The following is a 20,508-nucleotide window of genomic DNA, read 5'->3' as shown; positions in this document are numbered from 1 at the left end:
GGTCATCTCCAGTCAGGTCTCCTTTGTGAATTGGGAGGAGTGGGGGGACTGCCAACCAGAGCCCACTTGGCGGGGTGGCAGCTGGCACAGGCCCAGAACCAGGGCCACAGGACCCTGCAAGAGGAACCCCCTTTTCCAAGACAGAGCTGAGGAGAGCTTCCTCCCTGTCTTGGAAGTCTGATTTGGTGGTTGGAGATGCCTGCCTCTTGGACGGGCCCTTTATAAATGCTTAGAGTTTGCAGACTTTGAAGAAAAAGCACCTGGTGGAGAGTCTAGCTATTTCCATACACCTCCATTTCCTGACAGCAAGGAAAGGGAAGCAGACAGGAAACAGGGGAACGAACATGCTCCCCTTTGCAGTACCACAACCACCCCACTCCCAGAACCAACCTGGATCACCCTTTGTGGCCCCCAGTTAGTGCATTCACTTTGGAATTGTGCACCTGTAAGCACACCCAGACACATATGTACACACACAAACACAGCAGCCCTCACACAGGCATACACATGCACACATACACACAAATGCCTGATTTCCTTTCAGAGTCTACTCAGAAAGCAGAATGGTGTCCCACCTGCATCATCGTCCTCTGATCCGAGGGGTCTCCTTGGCCCACAGGTCCCCAAGACCCAGCCCCAGGCTTGGCACCCGCTGGCATTCCCAGGCTTTTGAGAAGAGGGTGAAAAGAGCAAAGCTCACCAGAGACACGTTATACAGTGTATAGACTGTGTTCATATAAGGCTTTGGTACAGCACCGATTTAATGTTCTTATAGTTTGATTTCTAAGTTGTCTCTTAGAAGAAGAAAAAAAGCTTACTGAAAAAATAGTGTTTTTATTTACTTTGAGTTACATACCTGAAGTTCAAAAAGTAAGCCTCTAGTTACCATTCAAGTTCACACTCAAAGGTGTTCTGTGTGCAGCTGTACAGTTTGTTGGTTTGTCTTTAACAGTTAACCAAAGTCAGTCAACCAATACCATGAAGTCAGCTGCCCATGATAACTGACTTTAACCAGTCCATACATACAGAAAAGAGAGAGAGAACACAAAAGCCACCCCTATGTCTCCCACCCCAAACCCCTAGGGAAAAAAAAATCAAATAAAAGACAAAATACAGCAAATTGTACGGAACCAGTGGGACGAAGGAGGTTCAGCCCAGCTGGCCTCTTCGAGAACAGCACCATAAAGCACCCTAGCGCAGTTATGTTGTAATACTCGACATTCAAGAAATGGAAACGAGGTTTGAATAGTCTTCAGAAGACTTGGCATGGTTGGAGGGTAACCCCCAAAGAAAGTTGAAGAAGGAAATAAATGAGTTCGAAATGAGAGCCAGAACTCCCACGACGAAACTGATAGTCATGTCCAGACTCATTAGAAAGGAAGAACTAATGCCAGAGGCTACTGGGCATCTAGAGGTATGAAGTTTTTAAGAGGTTTTGGAGAGGCAGCATCGGAAGCCCCCCCACATCCACAATGCCTCGTCACCCCACTTTATATGTCTACAGACCACTGGGTGAGATGAGGAAAAGCAATTCGTACAAAGTTGCCTCCAGGTGTGTGATGGAAGAATTATACCTAGGATGATAAATTTCTCCTGGCCAAGAAGAAAAGTTGAAGATAAAAGGAGCCAAGTGTCACTGATATGAAGCATGATGTGTCCCTTCCAGTCAGTGACTGTGAAAAAGGAGCACCTGGTGAAAGCACACACCATCCATGCCCTCTATCTCTGGCCCCACAGATGGTAGTTAGGAAATTAAATCCGAATGAGACATTAAGACATTTTGAAATTGATGTGCACAACTTGGTAAATGGAGCTTTAAACTGCTATTCTCTCCTAAACCAGCCATTCCCCTTGTAACACCTCCGTCTAAAGTTCCAGCGATCACTATCATTCCATATTGCATCCACTCCCAGTCCCTGGACACTGTAGTTTACTAAACAACAGGAGAGACCCCACACTCCAATACCATGGCCAGTCCCTTACAGACAGGAAGTGTGCTGATAGGTTCTCCTCTTCCCCCTCCTCCTACTTTTATATTGCCCACAGTGGCTCCACTTGAACACCTACACAAAGAGGAGTGGAAGGGCCTAGCAAAAAGCCAAAGAGCAATGGACAAACCCCTCTTCCCCAAGCTACTAGTTAATGTAAAGGGGGAAAAGATAGGGCGTACACTGATCCGTGGGTGAGCAATTCCCAGTGGAACTGTCTGCTCCAAACACTCGTTCCATAGAGCAGAGGTAGCATAATTAAAACAACTTTACAGTGTCCTCCACCACCTGCCAAAGGGAAAAGCACTCAAACTCAATACCCCTTCACTACATGGGAACCAGGGAGTATGGCACAGGCACATGGAACAGCTCGTGTTCCTAGCAGTGGCTGCAGGCCTCAAGGGCTTAATCAGAGCACCTACCCCACCAACCTGTCCATTAACTGAGAGGTTCAAAGATAGGACATTTTGCTTATTCCATGTATAATCAGATCTCATTTGATTTGTGCCTTTGTGAAAGACTGGTTCTTCAGAAGAATTAGGGATCTTTGCTGGGCTATCTATCGTTTCCCCTCCAATGTACACTCTTCACCATCTTTCTGAGGGCTCATGGCCAGAATTATGGAAAGGGCAGAAGTAAGCTTTATATCCCCTCCAAGCTCCATAATTTCAAGGTATGCGTTATGTCTCTGGTCTTCACATTTCCTCACATACCTGAGGGGCCTGGTTGGAGGCTGAGGAATGGGATGGGATGGGAATGTGCAGGTCAGTGACTCCTGGTCGCATATGTTTTGATGCCACTGAGGTTTCTAAGGATCAAGCCTTGGGTTCAATGTGGAGAAAAGTAGAATTTTAGTATTAACCCTAGACCTAGTGGAGGTACTAACCCTCTGAGCAGCCTGTGATGCTCAAGTGGTTTATTCTGCTGGTTGCACGTGCACCAGAAGTGGGACAGCACGTATGAAGAGAGGAGGATTGCTCTAAGAGTGAAAAGAACAGTAATGGGTAGTGCTCTTTGTGAGGAGGCTTTGGTAGGTTGAAAGAGATTGCAAGCCGGCAAGGGAAATAGAATGTGCTGCTTTTACTCTTGCTCAACCTCCCTGAAAAATCTTACAAGAAACATCTGGCTGGACTCTCCTTTGGCCTCCTTAGAAAACGGCCAGATTAGTCGCCTCCAAGGATGGACACACAACCACTTGGCCCCAGTAGTGGCGCCCTTCCAGTACTGCATGAACAGAGCCCGTTTTTCCTTCAATGTCCTTGGGAAATGGGAAGTGCTTTGAGTGGGTAATCCCAGGGTCTCAAGGACAGTGCCTGAGTCAGGGACAGTGACCCATAAGGTCTACACTGTGGAGGCAGAAGGGTCAGGAGTCAGACTCAAGCTCCACCCCACCCTACTCTTCCCATAATACCCTCAAAATGTTAAAGTAGCCTTTCCCACGGCTGAAGCAGCTGAGTTCCTCAAGTGACCAACCTCCATGAGACAAAAGCTCTTGGACAGCATGACGTTTGGGTTGGGGAGGAGGGGTTAGTATTGCCTCTTTAATGGACACGCAGGGTAAGAGCAGAGAGATGGCAGCTACGAGTCTCTCCTGGCTGCCTGCACCATCTAGCCCTACATCAGCTTCAAACACATCATTCTCAGCTCTTGGCAAGTCAGAAGAAAGAGCTAGCACCCAGGGGACAACTGCTGAGGTTGCAAGTGCATGGCCCTTGCAGTATATATGAGGTCTTGAATTCTCAGAGAGGTATTCTTCAGGGCACACAAAGTTTCCCGCTCAAACACAAGTGAGCTCCTACTCCCCAGAATCTCCAGTTCTGGGTCAGATTCTTCTGATATATACTGTTCAGTTCTGTAAGTCTTAAGCCAGGTGCCAGAAGGAGTTTCCCCCTGGCCCCACCCTCCCCATTACGCCCAAATGTCTTCTCTCACTCCTCATCCTCCACTCAGTGCCCCAGAATTGGACCATTCCGTTTCCAATGCCATCTTATTTTCCAATTAAAAGAGTAACTGAGAAAAGCATATATGATATATTTATACTAGATATCACATTCACACTGGTTCCAAGAAACTGCAGCAAGAATAAGCAGGGTGTTCTCCAAGATTGAACCCATGCAGTCAGCCACACAAAGCTATCGTGAGATGCCTCCCTCTCGCTGCAACACCCTCCAGGAGTGCTTGAGTCAAAGTGCTACAAACCAAGTCAAGTATTGTAAGCCCCTAGGTAATCTTCACTTCCTCTTTTCTAACGCTGCTGAGTCCGATTCCTTCAGAGGAACTGAGTACCAACCCACAGCAACATGGGGATGGATTCAGCTCTCTATCCTCACTACGTTAAGCACCTGCGCCAAAGCATTCAAGCTACAAGAAATATTGTGGACCCCAGTTTGGGGGCTATTAGTCCAGGAGCTCCCACAACCTACAGCTTACTTGTCTTTTCTGCAAGTGGACTATTTGTTTTGTTGTTTTAAATTTTTTCATATATACACATTTCCATCAGAAATACCCAAGCAACTCTGAATAGTGTCTCGAAGGAAGAAGCGTAGAGGAAGGATGGGGACGGAGCGGCGTCAAGGCATGAGCTAGAATCTCAGGCCACCTGGGAAGGTGGTCCTGCTCCAAACATCTCTAAGCACAGGTATAAAAATAAAGCAAACTATGACTTCATATAGATATATAGATATATAGATAAGCTAGCTAGATAGACTTTATATAGGTTTTCTGTCTATGTATATATATGTGCTGAGGGCACCAGCCCCCACTCCTCTGGCCCAGCTTTATTCTCCTGCCCTCCCCTTTCCCACTCCCGAGATGTCTCATGTGCCTGAAGCCTCCCACTCACAACTACTGCCTTGTGTCTACCCGCCCCCTTACATAAGTTCCCCTGTCTCCTTAAAATAGAACAAATTATATATATTTATATAATTTTATTTACAATCTCCATAAAAAATACACTAAAGATCGTGTATTACTAATTTCACCCTCCTACCAAAACAGAGGTTGCCTAGCAGAGAATGAGTCAACTAAAAAGAGGCCTGATGCTCCTCAAGCGAATCAGTGTGTCCCTAAAAACCTCTTCTACACACACACACACACACACACACACACACACACCACACAACAAATACCCACACAACACACACAAACACCCACACACCACAGGACATACATACACACCCCATACACCACCAACACACACACACACCACACCACACCACAAACACACCATCCACACAATCTCATACACATACTCTTACTTGCTGAGCCCGGGAAAGGAACACAGAATAGACAGCTGGCTGGAGGTTAGAGACCAGACTGAGAACCTGGTAACCGCAGAGGGACAGGTGAGAAAATCCTATTTCTCTTACCCAGCCAGGACACAGTCTACTTATGACAGACCTCTGATTATTCATAGTAGGCAATATAAATATTTGTTGATAGAGTGATTGACAATGTCCATTCCAAAGATTGCAACATGACCATGAGGAGGTCTATTCCCCTCTACTGGAAACAAGGTTTCATAGATGCCCTAAGCCAAAGGAAGCAAAAAGGCCTTAAGCCCTCACGACCAATATGAGGAGAGTTGGCATTTGCCTCTTCCATCTACATATTTGATAACCCCACACATAGCCCAAAAGCATGCTTGTGGTATTTCTAAGGCTGAAAATGCAAATCCCCCCTCCCAGCCCAAACTTCCTCCCCTCCCAGATTCCCAGCCCAACCCAACCACCTCCCCATTGTAAACCATGCACAAATTCAAGATCCCTGGAGCCATAAAGCAGTGGGGTGAGGAAGGAAAGGGAACCTAATTGGTGTGTATACGGGGTGGAAGGGAAGAGCTTGCCCTAATTCCTAAAATAAACCCAGGAAACCCAGTGCCAGGGAGAGGTGGAGCATATTTCCTAAAGACCAGGCCCAGACAGACATTAATATCACATGTAGTGGGATGGGAAAGGCAGAGGGCCACGGGACCAAGGACAGGAACTGAGAATTTGTACCACTCTAACTCCCTAACCTAGCTCTCCGGGCCAGTGGTACAAAGCTGACAACTATGTCATCATCCCTTTTCAGAAACCCTAATTATTACTATGGAGCTACCACAGAAGAGAAAATCCAAGTGATTTCAACTGCTGCTTGCTGCTTTACCAAAATATTTAGCAATCAAGGTACTCTCACTCTTCCTTCTACGAGGCAAGGCCAGCCATTAATGATGTTTGTATTAAGGCTTAATTGCTCCTTACCCTACACAGAAACCTTTGGAGTGTAGAGGTGTCTTTGGATCAGACTCAATCTATTGTGAATTATTCTATCAACTTAAAATGAGGTCATGAACACACTTCTACCCTCTCAGCAACCCAACACACAAAACATCTGGTGGGTTTATTGTATTTGCTCATGAAAGCCTTATTGGAAAGTACAGACAGAGCGGCCCAGAAATAAAACACTGGACCAGTGTGGCCTCACTACCAGTCAGAGGGAAGGGTGGTAATAGACACCCCTAACCAAACCAAGTTGCTAAGAGTGCTGAAGTCCAATCTGAGCTTTGATCGTTGGTTTACTGACTTCTTCTAAAGAAGAGATTTTTAATTCTGCCTCTTGATCTGAAAGTTGGAAGATTTGGAGACAGCAAAGAGGACAGAGGCATGGCTGGTGTGCCATCAGGGTAAATCTCTTTCCCCTCTTATGTCAACCAGACTGGTAGCCCTGAACTATCAAAGTAAGAGAAACTGAGGACAAACCTCTAAGTAGAAAGCCGCTGTGTAGCTTCATGGTCTGAAGGCAGTCTCTGTACCTCAATAGGAAAGGGTAATAAATGCAAAAGTCAAACCCCAGTCCCTCCTGTCCATCACCAGCAGCAAAGTCTCAGGAACAGTGTCAGATCATGCAAGGCCACCTGCCATTTCTGCTTATGAGAACAAACACACGAAGCTCACAAGAATGATTCTTCCTTCTCCACTGACGCAGAACTGGTGATAGCCTGGGGAATCTCAAGACAACTATCTTAGCTTTGGGCCTGAGGAGACCCCAATAACAAATAGATAAAGTTGAAAGACATCACAAAAATATGTCCATGTTTGGTTTGGGCACTTAGTGTTATAGGCTAATTCTAGCAGAAGCAAGGAAGTCTAGCTAAGGAGCAAGACCTCTTCCAAGATCCAGTCTGGGCCTATGTGCCAAGACTCCAGCCCCACAGTCTTTTTGCAATAACAGTATCACCCTCCCAAAACTGCCCCCAAAATGAACTTCATTGCCACCCCTTCCCCACCTGCCCTCATCACAGGGTAATCACTCCTCTTCCATTCCTTAGGATGACCTCCAACCTGTATGCTGCTCCCTAAGTGGTAACTAAGTTATCATGTGCCCCAGAGAGAAAGGTTAAGGCTGTCCCCTGGCTTTGTCCTCACTGTCTTATCCCAGGATCCCCACTTTCTACTCCATGACTGCCCTAACTCTCTATTCCCCTTTCAGCCTCATAGATACCTGGCAAAAGATCTTGACCTCCTCTCTCTGCTCCAGCTCTCTAACTCCCCCTTCTGAAACACCTATGCAATTAATTACCTACCTATTCTTGATCTGGATATTAACACACCTCCTGGGCCCTCTCTCCAAAGCAACAAGTACAGCCCCAAGGGGCTCCGTGCCTCCAGCCTGCTGAGCCTGCCTCCCTTTATTCTGGAGAAGATAGAAAGGCAGAGCTGGGCCAAACAGGCCTGGTGAGAATGTGGACTCTTCCCAGAGGGAACCACCCATCTCCACCCTCGGGCTCCTTCCTGCTGCTCCCCAGAAACCCCTGTGATGCGCCCCAAAGCTCCTTTACATGCAAGCAAAGCAAGCCCAAGATTAACCTTTTCTTATGTTTCTCTACATAATAATAAAATGTACTTTATGTACAATTCTTCCCCAACCCACCCCAACTTCCAAAAAGGTTTTTTCTAACAACACTGGAAGAAACAGCTCCAGCCACACACACCTCAATCCTAGATTCTAACCCTGGGGAGTGGCAAAGTCGCCCTGGTGCTCAGTGAAGTCTGTTTCTTCCCTGAAGCTACTGTTTTGTCAACCTTGACAAAAAAAAAAAAAAAAAAAAAAAAAAAACAAAAAAAAAAAACCTAGTCAGGAAATTCTGAACTCTACCCAGTTTCCTCTGCATGAAAAAGGCACAGGAAAACAACTGAAATCAGTTCAACCCCAAATATTTTCAATCCTAAGTCAAAAATAAAGGCAGAACATTTAAAAATATTAATAATTTCTCACCTCCATCCACTCCTGCTTGAGATTCCCCCAAGAGCATTATCATGGGACATAGGCCCCTCCTCAAATGGGGACACAGACCCTGCTAGTCCTGTGGGATGAAGCAGCTTTCCTGCTGAGAAAGTGGAATCTCAAAAGGCCCCTCACAACCCCGCATCTCTCAGGAAAGGAAAGCTGCTAGGGAGAAAGACTGGGAGATGTGGTTGGCAGAGTTCACCAGCAGAGGCGGGGCCGTAGCAACAAATGACAATCCACAAACATGACCCCTCTCCTGCCATGAAACCCACTCACTGTGGTCAGCCAGCAAATCAAGACACAGGACTCCCCTTCTCCTTATTGCTCATTTTCTTTCCCCAAATAATTGCAGGCTCAGATCCCCCTAAGTGCTTTCAGCCTCAAGCCCCTTCTAGAAGCATCTGACCCTTTTCCTGGTCTGTGAAATCACCTATGGCTGAAACAGCCATAATTTCCAGTCAGAATGCAGAATGGAGAAGCAGACAAAAGACTGAGACACAGGAATAGATTTTTATCTGAGTTACTTCTTACTTCTATTGCAAGGCTACCAGACCACAAAAGGGGAAGTTTGGAAGACATTTGATCTCCCACACGGTGGATCATGAAAGTCCTAGGAAGCTTAATAGTGCTCATTGCAATTGTTCAAGGGCAGAATACAAAGGACATTTGGTCCCTAGCAATGGCTACACCCCCATCATGCACACATTCACAACCACACATGTGCACACACCCAGCACTTGTGTGTCTGTGACACCTTGACCCTCCATCATATGGACAGAGGGGGCCGTGTTCTGCCAATTTCCATCACAGTCCTTAAAGGAAAGACCGAAATAGCTCCCAGGGGTGTAGGAAGGCTGCTGGCCTTCAAAGACACTGTCGCAAGAAGGAAGCCCTCTTGGGAGGAGGAATGAGTCCGAGGCCGTTGAGAGAGGTTGGCCTTGTGTTCCCCAGCCTTGGGCATGCCCAGCAGAGCTGCCACCCAGTGGCCAGCACAAAGCAGTGCTCCAACCATTTGGTCTGAGGTGCTGAGCAGTAAGGGGCACTGCCAGTGGAAGAAGGAAGGAGTCAGCACCTTTGTTAGCACTGGAGATAGCTCACTGGTGGATCCCCCGAGTTAGCCATAGTCGGAAGTACCTCAGCCGGAGTTTGGCTCTCAGCCCGGTATGACATCCTAAAGAAGCAAAGCCTTCTACCTCACCTTCTCCTCTTCTTTTATAACCTACAGGGCCTAGAATTCCCAGCACGGAGCTTAGAAAGTTTGGACTAACTCATCCTGAAGACCTATAGCCCTGGCATCTACATTCACATTCCAGCCAGGATCTGGCCTAGAGTGAGAAATGGCATGCCCTGAAGAGTAGACAGGGGCTACCAACTGACACGGTATGAGGCCCCACATGCCCTAGGAATGGTATTCAGTGAGTCACACTGATCGGGGTACTGTGACAGAGGTAGTGCTGCCTCAGGAAAGACAGTCACCCAACCCTCTGCTCTTCGGTTTTGCTGGCGCTGCCTCCCAGTGGTAAAGTGGACTTAGATGCCCAGAGAAGTGCGCTAGCTGGAAGGTCCAGGTTCCACCCCAAGGTTGTGGGTCCAGCCCCAGAAAGATGAGGCAGTCAACAAGATAAGGGCCAGAAACTGCCACTTTCCCCCTCTTCACCATGGCTCATTGTGTTCAGAAATGAACTGAGGCTGTGCGACTTGCATGGCAGAACCCCATGGGTGGAACTGGTCCCCATTCGCTAGGCGACAGAAAAGAAGGACTAGGGTCTGTGTGGCAGAGAACTCATCCCTAAAATGGAAGCTCCCAGCAAGGAGCAGCTTCCTGGCTCTGAGGTCCAACCTGGCCGAGGTCACCGGGCTGAGCCACTGCAACTGCAATGAGACTTGCAGATGCCTCCAATGCCTTGACTTGGCCAACATCGAAGCAGGTAACTGGGGAGAGGTGGATGTCCCCAAACCCACCAAGACAGCAGCACCGAGAAGGAAATACTTCAAAGAACCTGATAGCGGCCTTTATTCTGTGGCAGCTAGAAGGGCAGGCTCCTACACAAGAAGAAGGCAAGAGAAACCAGATGCACCCCCATCTACCCTCAGGGCCGTCTGCCCTGTGCTTGGGCGGCACCATTATCTTGCTAAAAGAGCGAGAAACAGACATCTTTAGTTGTTTTAAGATGACCTCACGGAAGCTTCTGGGTGCTGACAATTTGAACTAGGACAAGACTTTGGCAGAGAAAGGCTTACCTACCACCCCTTCCACCTTCATTCCCAGGCCTCAGCCAGTTCCACTTAAATAGAACTGGGGAAAGAGAGGGGATCCACAGCACCCCCAGAACCCAGAAATCTGAGGCATCCTAGGTTCATCTGCTGCCATCCTGTTGGAGCTGGGGTCCACAGGGTGGAGGGGGGTCCAGGGCAGAGACGAGCCTGCAGGCAGCATGTGGAGAACACGGAAAGGAGCCACCGGCGGGCTCCCCACAAGTGGCAATTAATCAATCTGGGAAATTAGCTTCCACAAAAGGAAAGGAGGAACCCAGTCAGCAGCTTTGGAACAGCACTCCAGAGGGTGCCGAGCCAGAGGCTGAATATAAATAGAGCAGCAGCAGCTTGGCGATCAGCGCACACGGCTCCAGAATGGGAAGCCCTTTGGACCCAAGGCTCCAGGCCCTGGCTCTACCCGAAAGCACTGACGGATGAGCTCCAGTTTGTGCATCAGGGCCTGCCTCTCAGCCCTGCTGTGAAGCAGCTTCTACTTCTGAGCCAGAGTATGCAAGGAAGATGTCAGTCTGCCCTTTGCCTGCCACCCTTTCTCCACCCAGGAACCAAGAAATAAAGGCTTGTGTTTAGTTCTGTGGTAACTCATTGCCCAACTCCCAGTGCAGGCAGCTGGAAATCATAGCAAGCTCCAGTGTCTGCTCTGGGTGGGAGAAAGTAGAGAGTCAAATGGTGAATTCAGCTGAGAAGGCATGAATCCTATTTCAGAAAGAATAATCCCCAAGACAGACATCAGGGCACCCAGCCAGGTCTTTGCCTGTCCTACTCACAAGCCCCACCTGTCTGCTGCCCTCTTCCTCCTTCTTTCACTGACCACAGAAATAAACAGCACTTTGCTTCAATGTACATATATATACACATAGAGAAACCCACCAACTACATACCTATGCATCTGTATCTATATCTATATATATGTAGAGTTAGGAAGGCAGGATGGAGGTTCAGTCCTCTCCTAGGACTTAAAAACTGAAGCAGAAGCAGAGAGCAGTAAAAGCCATTGCTTTCCTCTTCTTCACTTCCAAAGATCTTTAAAGAGGTGAGAGAAATCAGTCTAGTGAAGGGGGGAGTGGTGGGGAGGAGGAAGATTTCTCCCTGTCCCCACTTCACTTTCTGATCTCCACCCATAGCCAAAATGTCTGCCCTAGCCCCATGTCCCAAAGACGAGGCCAGCTGGCCAGGACTTGGAGGAGACTCCCGCTCTGGCCAGAGAGAGAACAGAGAGAACAACGGTGTGAGCAGCCCTCAGAACTACCGGCCATGCCATGCCTCCGCTGATGAGGAAGACAAGACCCCAGCACCCATCACCACGTGTCCCTCCCTTGCGCTCAGCCCAGCATTCTCGCTCTGGGAGCACTTAGAGTTGTGTTGTCACAGGAGAGTGGCATGGCCGGGGTCATCATGATCCATGCTGTTGAGAATCGCCTTCTGGTCTTCTGGAAGCTGGCGGTGGCACAAGTCTGAGAGGCGGGCAAAGGGGTCTGGCCGAGAATGTCTCTTCTTCTTTCGGAGACAGACAGCTTCATCGGGCCACAGAACCTGAGAGTTTGGAAGCTGCTGAGCCTGGGAGGCAGGACCATCTAGGAAGGAAGAAGAGGTGCATGAAACAGATGAAAAGAAAAGAAACTGAGTGAAAAGGAAGACTGCAGCCTCACACACTCACCAGGGCACATATTCTGAGTTTCTGGTATTAAACAAAGGGATCACCTGAGAACATGGGGACCAGAGCAAACAGTAGCAGAGAAACCACCTTCTTCACCACCAGGGCCACCAATACCCCAAGTGCGCTCCTCTAGTTCTCAGGAAAGCTAAGAAAGTAGGGTGCATCTAGTCAATCAATATTTATGTTTTATTTAATAGTAAGTATATTTATTTAATATCTTTTGTCTAGTACTTAATTTTCTTTTTATTAAAGAAGTGTTACTATATCATTTTTTAATGCTTCCTGGGTATGAGGCATCATCCTAGGTACTGGGGTTGGGACTCAAAACATTTGTTTCATCCTCCACTCCTTCCTCTCCCCAAAGCTATGATGGATCTCAGTTCTACGCAGTGGAGTCAGCATGGCCCTTCCAGACTCCAGGGCCACTCCTGTGCCTCACGGCCCTTCTGGGGACACAGAGAGAAAGCCCTTGCTTTATAGAAGATTATATGTTAGTGTGGGGTGGGGAGGAAGAGACAAAATGTAAAGACTTTTAAAAGTACAGAAATAAAATTTTCAAATACTGTGAGTGCTACAAAAAAAGGTAAAAGAGGGTTATGAGATAGCAACTAACTGAGGCACTGCTACTCTCTGGAATAACTCTTGAGTTGAGTCTTGAATTATGAGCTTTCCCAAGATCTGAGAAAAAAGTGTACCAAGCAGAAGGAATGGCAAGTGTGAAAACCCTGAGTGAAGAGCAAATGTCACATATTCTGGAGACAGAAGGATGGCCACCGGGGCTAAAGCAGAAGGAGCAGAGGAAGTGAGGCAGGGAAGATAGACAAGGGTATCATCAGAAGTTCGAAATCTGTTCTGGTTTCAGTGGGAAGTTTCTGGAAGGTTTTAATCAGAAGTTTGTGTGTATATGTGTGTGCATGCCCCTGACCAAAGGAGAGAGTATGCTATTACATTTTCTAAAGATCACTCTAGTTGCTGTTTGTACAATGTACTGTAGAAGTGGTCAGGATGGAGGCAGGAAGACCATTTGGGAAGCTGTTTGAATAGTCAAGGCGAGAGATAAGCATGAGTCAGAATTTAGTTTTAGCAGCGAGACAGAAAAACAGTGGTCAGATTCAGGATCTGTTTTAAAAGGTGAGCCAACAGACCTTACCAAATGGATTGGACGTCAGACATAAGAGCAAGAGAAAAATCAAGAATCACGGCTGACGTAACCTGAGCAACTGGGTTGGTATCAGCCGTTTACGAAATTAGGGAAAAACTGAGAAGAAGTAGATTTGGAGAGGACTGTCAATAATTCTGTTTTGGACATCATAAAGTCTTATAAAACACCCAAGTACATGTTCAGCAGGCATCTGGAAATATGAGACTTGAGCTCCTGGAAGAGATCAGGGCTAAAGACATATTTTGGAGTTGTTAACACGTAAGGGGAAAGGACCACTGTAAACAGAACAAGAGAGAATATTGGCATCTGATGTGACTTTTTTGTAAAGAAGGAGGAGGAAGAGGAGGAGGAGAAAAAGGAGGAGAAGGAAAGATAGATGATAGATAGATAGATAGATAGATAGATAGATAGATAGATGATAGATAGATAGATAGATAGATAGATAGATAGATAGATAGATAGATAGATAGATAGATAGGTTTTAAACTGAAATGAGTTTACATGAGTTGAAAATTCAGCTTTGGGCTCCAATTTCCCACCTAAACCCAAAAAATTCATTTCCTTTTGCTCTGCCTCAGTATTCCCATCTATAAACTAATAGGATAATAGCACTGCCCAAAAGCTAAGTAAGAAATTAGAGCTCACATTCTCCCCAAGATTCCAGGGGCCTCTGTATAACACTTTTCCATAACCCAGTCTCGAAAGAAAGTTACTCTACAGTAGTTATTAAAGATCTGCCAAAAAAACCATTCAGCAGTCCTGTCTGACAGCTTGTCACATTCCTAAAACCTTTGGTAAAAAGAGAGTACATGATAAATATTAACGAATTTTCCACATCTGAAAAGGGGCTGAATAGAGGTGTCTGTCTACAAGGTGAAGAGATTTTACTCTATCTCATTGAGAAAAACCTGGTCAACCTGCAGAAGCTGGGTCCATGCCACAATGTCCCCTAAGCACTGAATAGGACCCAATAATTCCCATGACCAGCTAGAAGGCTTGATACGATAGAAAGGAAATACATAAGGTGTATTACAGAATTGAAAAAACTAAGATACTACTTATGTTGTAAAAAAAGGAATACATTAAAACAATATAATATCTTTTCTAAAGGTACACACCTGTGCACAGAAAGGTTCTGAAAACACACAGCACTGAAAGGGATGGTTTCCAGATAGGAGGAAACAGAAATGGGAGGACAACCAAGAGATTTTAACCTCATCTTTCTCATTTTTTCATGAAAATTATATTTGTGTATTACTTGAAAGTTAGTGTTAAAGAGAAACAAAGAACTGGTGGATTCAATTCTAGAGACAACCCAAGGTTGAGATCCTGAGCCAAACAATCCCATAAAAACGGCCGGCAAAGTAGAAAAAGAGGAGCATGGCATCTCCCGCCATTTACCAGATCGTTTCTTTGACTTCGAAGAGCCCTTGGATGACTTTTTGGGCTTCTTTATTCGTTGGTATTTCAGAGCCTCCAGCCTCTCAGGTGCAGCAGCATCCCCGGGTGCAGGTGGATGGGTTCTGGAAAGGGACAATTAGAGAGGCACAGGTCAGTTCCCAGTACAGGGAGCTTTTGATGCGGGACTGGAAGAAAGGCAAATAGCTGGCCCATAGGAGGACAGAGTACAGTTCAATGGAGTCCCAGGTGTCCACAAGGGTTCCTTGACACCTGTCTTTCTATTGTTCCTGGAAGGGAGAAAGCCTAGTAGAAAGCTCCAGCAGTGGGAGGCCTACCTCAGACGGAAACGAATCTGTAGAGCAATCAGAAGACCTAGAAAAGGGAGAGAGAGAGACTTTAATAGGAAGCCCCGTCACACAGAACTCAAGCTGGGAAGAGTAAGGTCAGAGAAGGAAGCAGCTTCAACTCCTGAAGTTCTTAGGAACCATCACAATCAAGACCTTTAAATGAAAAGGAAAAGAGCAGATTAAAGCAGGAGGTGAGTAACTCCAACCCCAATTAACTGTCCTCCCCCAGAAAAAAGAAGGCCAGGGCCAAATAAGAAACCCGGCTTCACTAGTGTCCTTCTGCTCCATCTACAAGATCTAGGCAGCTAACAGCAACAAACACTTGTCATCTACCAACATTTCAGCAGGACTGTCTCCATGACCCTCTGCAGATTGGGCTCAGATTTCTTCAGTCATGTTAAGAGAATAGTAGAGGGTGGAAAGAGATCACAATTGTTAGTGTCCAAAACTGGCAGCCTTGCAAAACCCATGACATCTGTAGCTAGTATCCAGTGAATCTCTATATTTTAAGATTTAACAAAGAAACCGAGGTTGTTAGGAGAGACCATGTGTATAGGTTTCTTTTTCTCCCCCAGTTGAGTGGATGTTGCCATTTGCCTGATAGATCAAATGCATGGTTAGTCAATGATTTAATTGAAGCCTATGCAGCCCAGGTGACAAAGGGGACCAAAGAAAGCTGAGAGGATAGGCTATCTGTGACAATCTGTGCATATTGGAGAGAATTTTTCAAGAGTCATACAAGAAGAAAATCTAGAAGGTATGTTATCAATGGCATTTCTTCTCAAAATAAGCCAAACTTGGAGCCTGAGAAAGCAAGGGGGAAACAGACAGACAGGTCACTCTTTCCTTCCCACCAGTGCTGACATTAGCACACAATCAGGGAAGCAGAGACATTCTAGGGCCGTGGTGGACTGAGATGAAAAACACTCTGCCTCAGTCCCCACATCTCCCTCTTCCATCTCCATCCCAATTGGTTTGGGGTGTATCCTGATTAAGAAGAACAGATAACCCTGTGAGGGGAAAAGAAGTTCCCAATGGTGAGCAAGCAGTCCAAAGTATTTTTAAAAATGACAGAGGGATGGCAAGATTGCAGTTGCATTGCCCCAACAATGGGTATCTTTGTAGGAATGAGGGAAGAAAAAACTTACAGACTAATTGTAGGTAAGCCTCTGGTCTCTGGGGTTTCCTGTATTAATTGGCAATGAAGCAACCTTCATCTTCTTTGATGGATGTCATCATTCCACAGCACTTCAATAAACAAAGTATCAAGAAGCTCCTCCAAAGTTCAGGTCAGAGACAACTTCTTGATTTTCCCCTGATAGCACGGAGCTAAGAAGTCACACCTACATGTGCACACAGGCACATACACAGTCTCATAGAGAAGTAGTCCACTCACCATTAGAAGTCAGGTCTTCTACCCCCAAAGACCCAATCTGCCAATTCCCCATTCCTTCCTCTTTCACAAACTGCACAGTCTACCCACAGAGATCTATACAGCAGCAGCAGCAGCAGCGGCAGCTGGAAGGGAATTTGGAAGGCGGGCAAAGGATGGAGATGAGTAGGGCGTGAGGGGGCTGGTGGAATGTCCTCACCCCCTTCTCATCCTTGACTAAGGCTTCTCATGCTGCCTAAAAGGAAAATCAAAGATATGAATCTACTGTTCAGTTTATCTGTCTCCTGGTGCCACCGAGCCAGCCTCTTCAGAAGAACCATACTGATGAGTGATGTGTGGTCTGAGGAGGCGTACGACAAGCAAGTGGACCCAGGGAACAGTGCTATAAAGACATAATCCAGGGTGTTTCACTAGGGCATGAGAGAAACCCGGAAAATTCCTATGGATTCTCCAAGCCAGGTGAAACTTCCAGGGATGTTTTTATTATTACAATCAACAAATTGTTACCATTATCATTTTTATCATACAGAATTTATTTACCACTTACCATGCCAGGCACCGATTTATGTTCCCTATGATAATTTTCTTTAATCTTTACAACAATCCTAAGAGGTAAATACTACATTGACCCCATTTGTCAGATGGAGAGACTGAAGTTAAGCCAGGTAGCTTGTCCAATAATCCATTTATTATGTGGTAGAGCCAAGACTGTCAACATTAGGCTAAACTGTTTTTCCAACTTCTTCCTAGTAACGCAGGGATAGAAGCTACATCAAAAAAAAAAAAAACACTGCTTCCACACATCATCTGAGAAAGTCATCTGCCCCAGAATGCACTAGCTGTAACAGTCACTGATGTTCTCAGCTGGCTGCTTTAGGCAAAAATTCCCAAACAGTAAATCCATTGAGGAGGATAAGCCAGTTTACCCTCGTGAAAGAGCCAAGCTCCAGCCCTTCCAGGACACCTGCTGTCCACCTGTTTTCGCTTTTGGCTCAGCACTCAGACACAGAAACATGACAGAAGAAGGCTCCTGGAGGCACAAAGACACAATCCCAATGCAGGAGAAAAACATAAACAAGTGTCCAGAAGGACAGGAGGGAGGGGGGAAGGGGGCAAAATGGGTCTTTATTTTTAGCAAATTATACAGAAAAGACATATGAAATGGGGTCCAAAAGACTTTACCTGCAGTGTGTAAAGCCCTTTGGAATCAACTTGGCTCCCTTTTCTAGGAAGGGTGACCATGTCCCCTGTCAATGTCAAGCCCACCTGGGGGATCTTCAGGTAATGAAGCTTTTGGTGCTGGTGTCTTTTAGACAGTAGGAAGCATGGGTTAAGCAGTTCCATCTACCCCTGGAATAAAATTGGCAAGTAAACTTGAGGTTGACCCATAGGTGACCCTCTCAGAACTGAATCCAGCCCTGGGCTCTCCAGGAAGTTGAGGCCCCAGTTCTCTTTCTAACCAGACTCAATTCTTCTCAAACATGCAGGAATTCTGCAAACTCTGTGGTGCTCCTTCTGCCAGGAAGAAAAAGCATTACTGAAAGGTGAAGACCTCAAAGCCTAGGGTTATTTCTGGATCTTCCATACCTGTCTTCCCCATAAACGGCAGTTTTCTATCCCAGTGGTGTTCCTTTGCAATTCAGAACTACCAAAAATAGCCTGGAATTTACTCTCGTTTTTTTCTCTCTCTTCATAAAATCCATAGAAAACCCAAATCATGACCATTCAGCTAAGCTTTCCTTAGCTGCTTAGCTCTGTGCTGACCCAGAGTAGTGGAAGAAAGACACAGCCTGATTCAAAATGCAGGCAAATTACAGGACAGGAAAGTCAAAATCCAAAATCCATTAAGGACATTTCCTGCCCTTAATGCCTGAATTGCTGACCGTTCTGACCCAGTTTGCAGCTATCTTCTAGTCAACAGGCAGAAGCAATGATTTAAACAGCATTTCCATCCTCTTCTTAATTGCCTGAGAGCAGACTCTGCTTATCTGACTACATATTGTGGGTGGAAGGCCGAGGAAATCTACGCACGTACAAGGTGTAGCCAGGAAAAGGGCAAATCTATTCTCCATATACAAAACAGAAAGCCAGGAGTCTGGAGGTCAGCTGCTACTCAGCTTTGCCCACAGATGGTACCTTTCTAGTGGGATCAGGGCACAAACCATGTGCTTGGCCTCAGAAGTCGGGAGAAGTTTATTCCAAACAGCAGCTCCTGCCTATGATCCATGTAGTAAAAGGGGGCCCCATCCATGCTCCCAGACCCACCTGCATCAGGGAGGCCAAGGTCGGTATTAATGGGAAAGGGTGTTAGAGGGCAATATGAAAATAGGGGTGCTACAGGTATCAGACAGGGAGCTGAGAAAAACACTCAGCCTCCCAGCCATTCACAAAAGAACAGGTCCACGCAATACAACTCCCCGTTTTGAGACGGGAGTTGGGAAGGAAAGAAAGGGGAGAGAGAGGAGGAGGAGAGGCAGGGAAACAACTGTAGGTGTGGGGAAAAGGAACAGGAAAGAAATTGAAGGAAATAGGAACAGAGTGAGAACGGACGTAGACAAGACGTGTCACATCTTCTCCAAGCAAGACTGAGTGGAGACACATGCAAAGGCGCAGCATGAAGACAGCATCTGAAGAGGAGCTTGACGCCTCCCAATGGCCCCAGCAGCTACCGTGCCCAGGGAGGCCCTCAGCAAGCAGAAGGGCGAGCGGTGGCTCCTGCTGCCCAGCACCATCAAGGTCTAACTCCAAGGCTGCGGGAGGATCTTATTCTCCTAGGCTGGGGATGCTGGGCAGGCCCAGAGGAAATAATGCTTTCTCACCAGGGTCCCTGGTTTCTGGGTTTGCCACAACAGTGAGCGTATGCTAGCTGAGCTGTCCCAGATCTGACGCAGGAGGAGAATGGGGAGAGAGCGGGCAACAGTTGGGTGGGGGAGGGGTGGCAAATGAGAATGGGGGCCAGGCACTTTCCAGGAGTGAGAGCTGGTCCTGGAGCTGTCACACCTCTGGAGGTGACAGAGGGTCATAATTGGGGCTACGAGGAGGGACAGCAGGGGAGTGGAGGACGGTCTAGTCACTGTCACTCTGGAGCATCCACCCGGCAGGCCACAGCAGACCCCTAGCTGAACTCACAAAGACTTCCTGACCCCTCCATGCTCTTTCATTGCTAACAGTGAAAGTGGGGCCCCCAGCTGGCCTCATACAATCCCACAGCCTGTTGGCTGCTACACTTTTATAACTGCAGATTGTAAAGAAACAGCATGGTATCCTCATTATGGGACGCTTTTCTTATGACTGAGTTGGAATGATCGGCCTTCCTGGACAGCTCCAGGTGGCGAAGGGAGGCAGCTGTTTCTCACCTAGGGAAGTCAGAGGCCCCAGAAGGAGGCTCTCCCTCTCCCATCTGAGTGCCAGGGGTCTACGTGTTCCCAGAAGCATGGCAATGGCAACCTTGGCAAAAAGAAGCATCTTCTCAGTTACCATGAGAGCAAGAGAGCCTAAGAGCCTCTTTAAGAGACTTGATACCCCTCTAAATGCCCAGTTCCTGAGACCCCCTGAGACCGGGAAGAAGGTGGGAGATGTGTCACCATGGTGGAGAGCAGAGAAAGGAGTGCAGTGCTGCATCCCCATGTTTGCCTCCTGCCAACTCAACTTCCTTCTGCCTGGGGAAGCCTGTGCTCTCTCTTGTGGAGCTCCTCCCAAGACTCTCTCCCTACAGCTGTCATCCAAAGGGGTCAGAAGTGGCTACTACAGGGACCTTGAGAGCAATTTGAACCTGAGGGCAAACATCTCAGTCTTGTAACAGCCAAGAACAGGCTGCAGAATGAAAGAATCATAAGAAGTGGTGACATTTCCCTGCCCTTGCCCTCACAGAACCAAAGGTGATCTGGTCCTAAGGAAGACCCAGTGGTTGAGGGAAGGACCTTGGCCACACCCCAATCCTGTGGTCTGTGAGAGGACCAACTATTAGTAAGAACTCAAGAAGACAGTGAGGGACCAGCCACCCTGAAGGTCTGTTTTGG

At 46.9% G+C, this 20,508-nt stretch overlaps 1 protein-coding gene across 8 annotated transcripts in view; it reads right to left on the bottom strand.

Moving 5' to 3' along the window:
* Nucleotides 1-814: 814 nt before the first annotated feature.
* Nucleotides 815-20,508, bottom strand: part of IGSF9B (immunoglobulin superfamily member 9B) — a 57,500-nt gene continuing 37,806 nt past the window's right edge. For 2 of the 8 annotated variants that reach the window (XM_019719067.3, XM_019719068.3), the window contains exons 19-20: nucleotides 14,750-14,871; nucleotides 815-12,103 (exon numbers count right to left, since the gene is read on the bottom strand). In XM_019719067.3, the coding sequence (XP_019574626.1) occupies nucleotides 11,895-12,103; nucleotides 14,750-14,871 (331 nt within the window). In that variant the 3' untranslated portion in view covers nucleotides 815-11,894. Of the gene's footprint in view, nucleotides 12,104-14,749; nucleotides 15,122-20,508 lie in introns of those variants that run through there. The other 6 variants (XR_012492722.2, XR_012492723.2, XM_019719071.3 and 3 more) reach the window with 3 other exon arrangements.

This window comes from Rhinolophus sinicus, chromosome 9 (genome assembly GCF_057876585.1).
Source record: "Rhinolophus sinicus isolate RSI-liver-muscle chromosome 9, RSI-T2T, whole genome shotgun sequence".
NCBI classification, from domain to species: Eukaryota; Metazoa; Chordata; class Mammalia; order Chiroptera; family Rhinolophidae; genus Rhinolophus; species Rhinolophus sinicus.
This window is presented reverse-complemented; position numbering and strand designations above follow the sequence as displayed.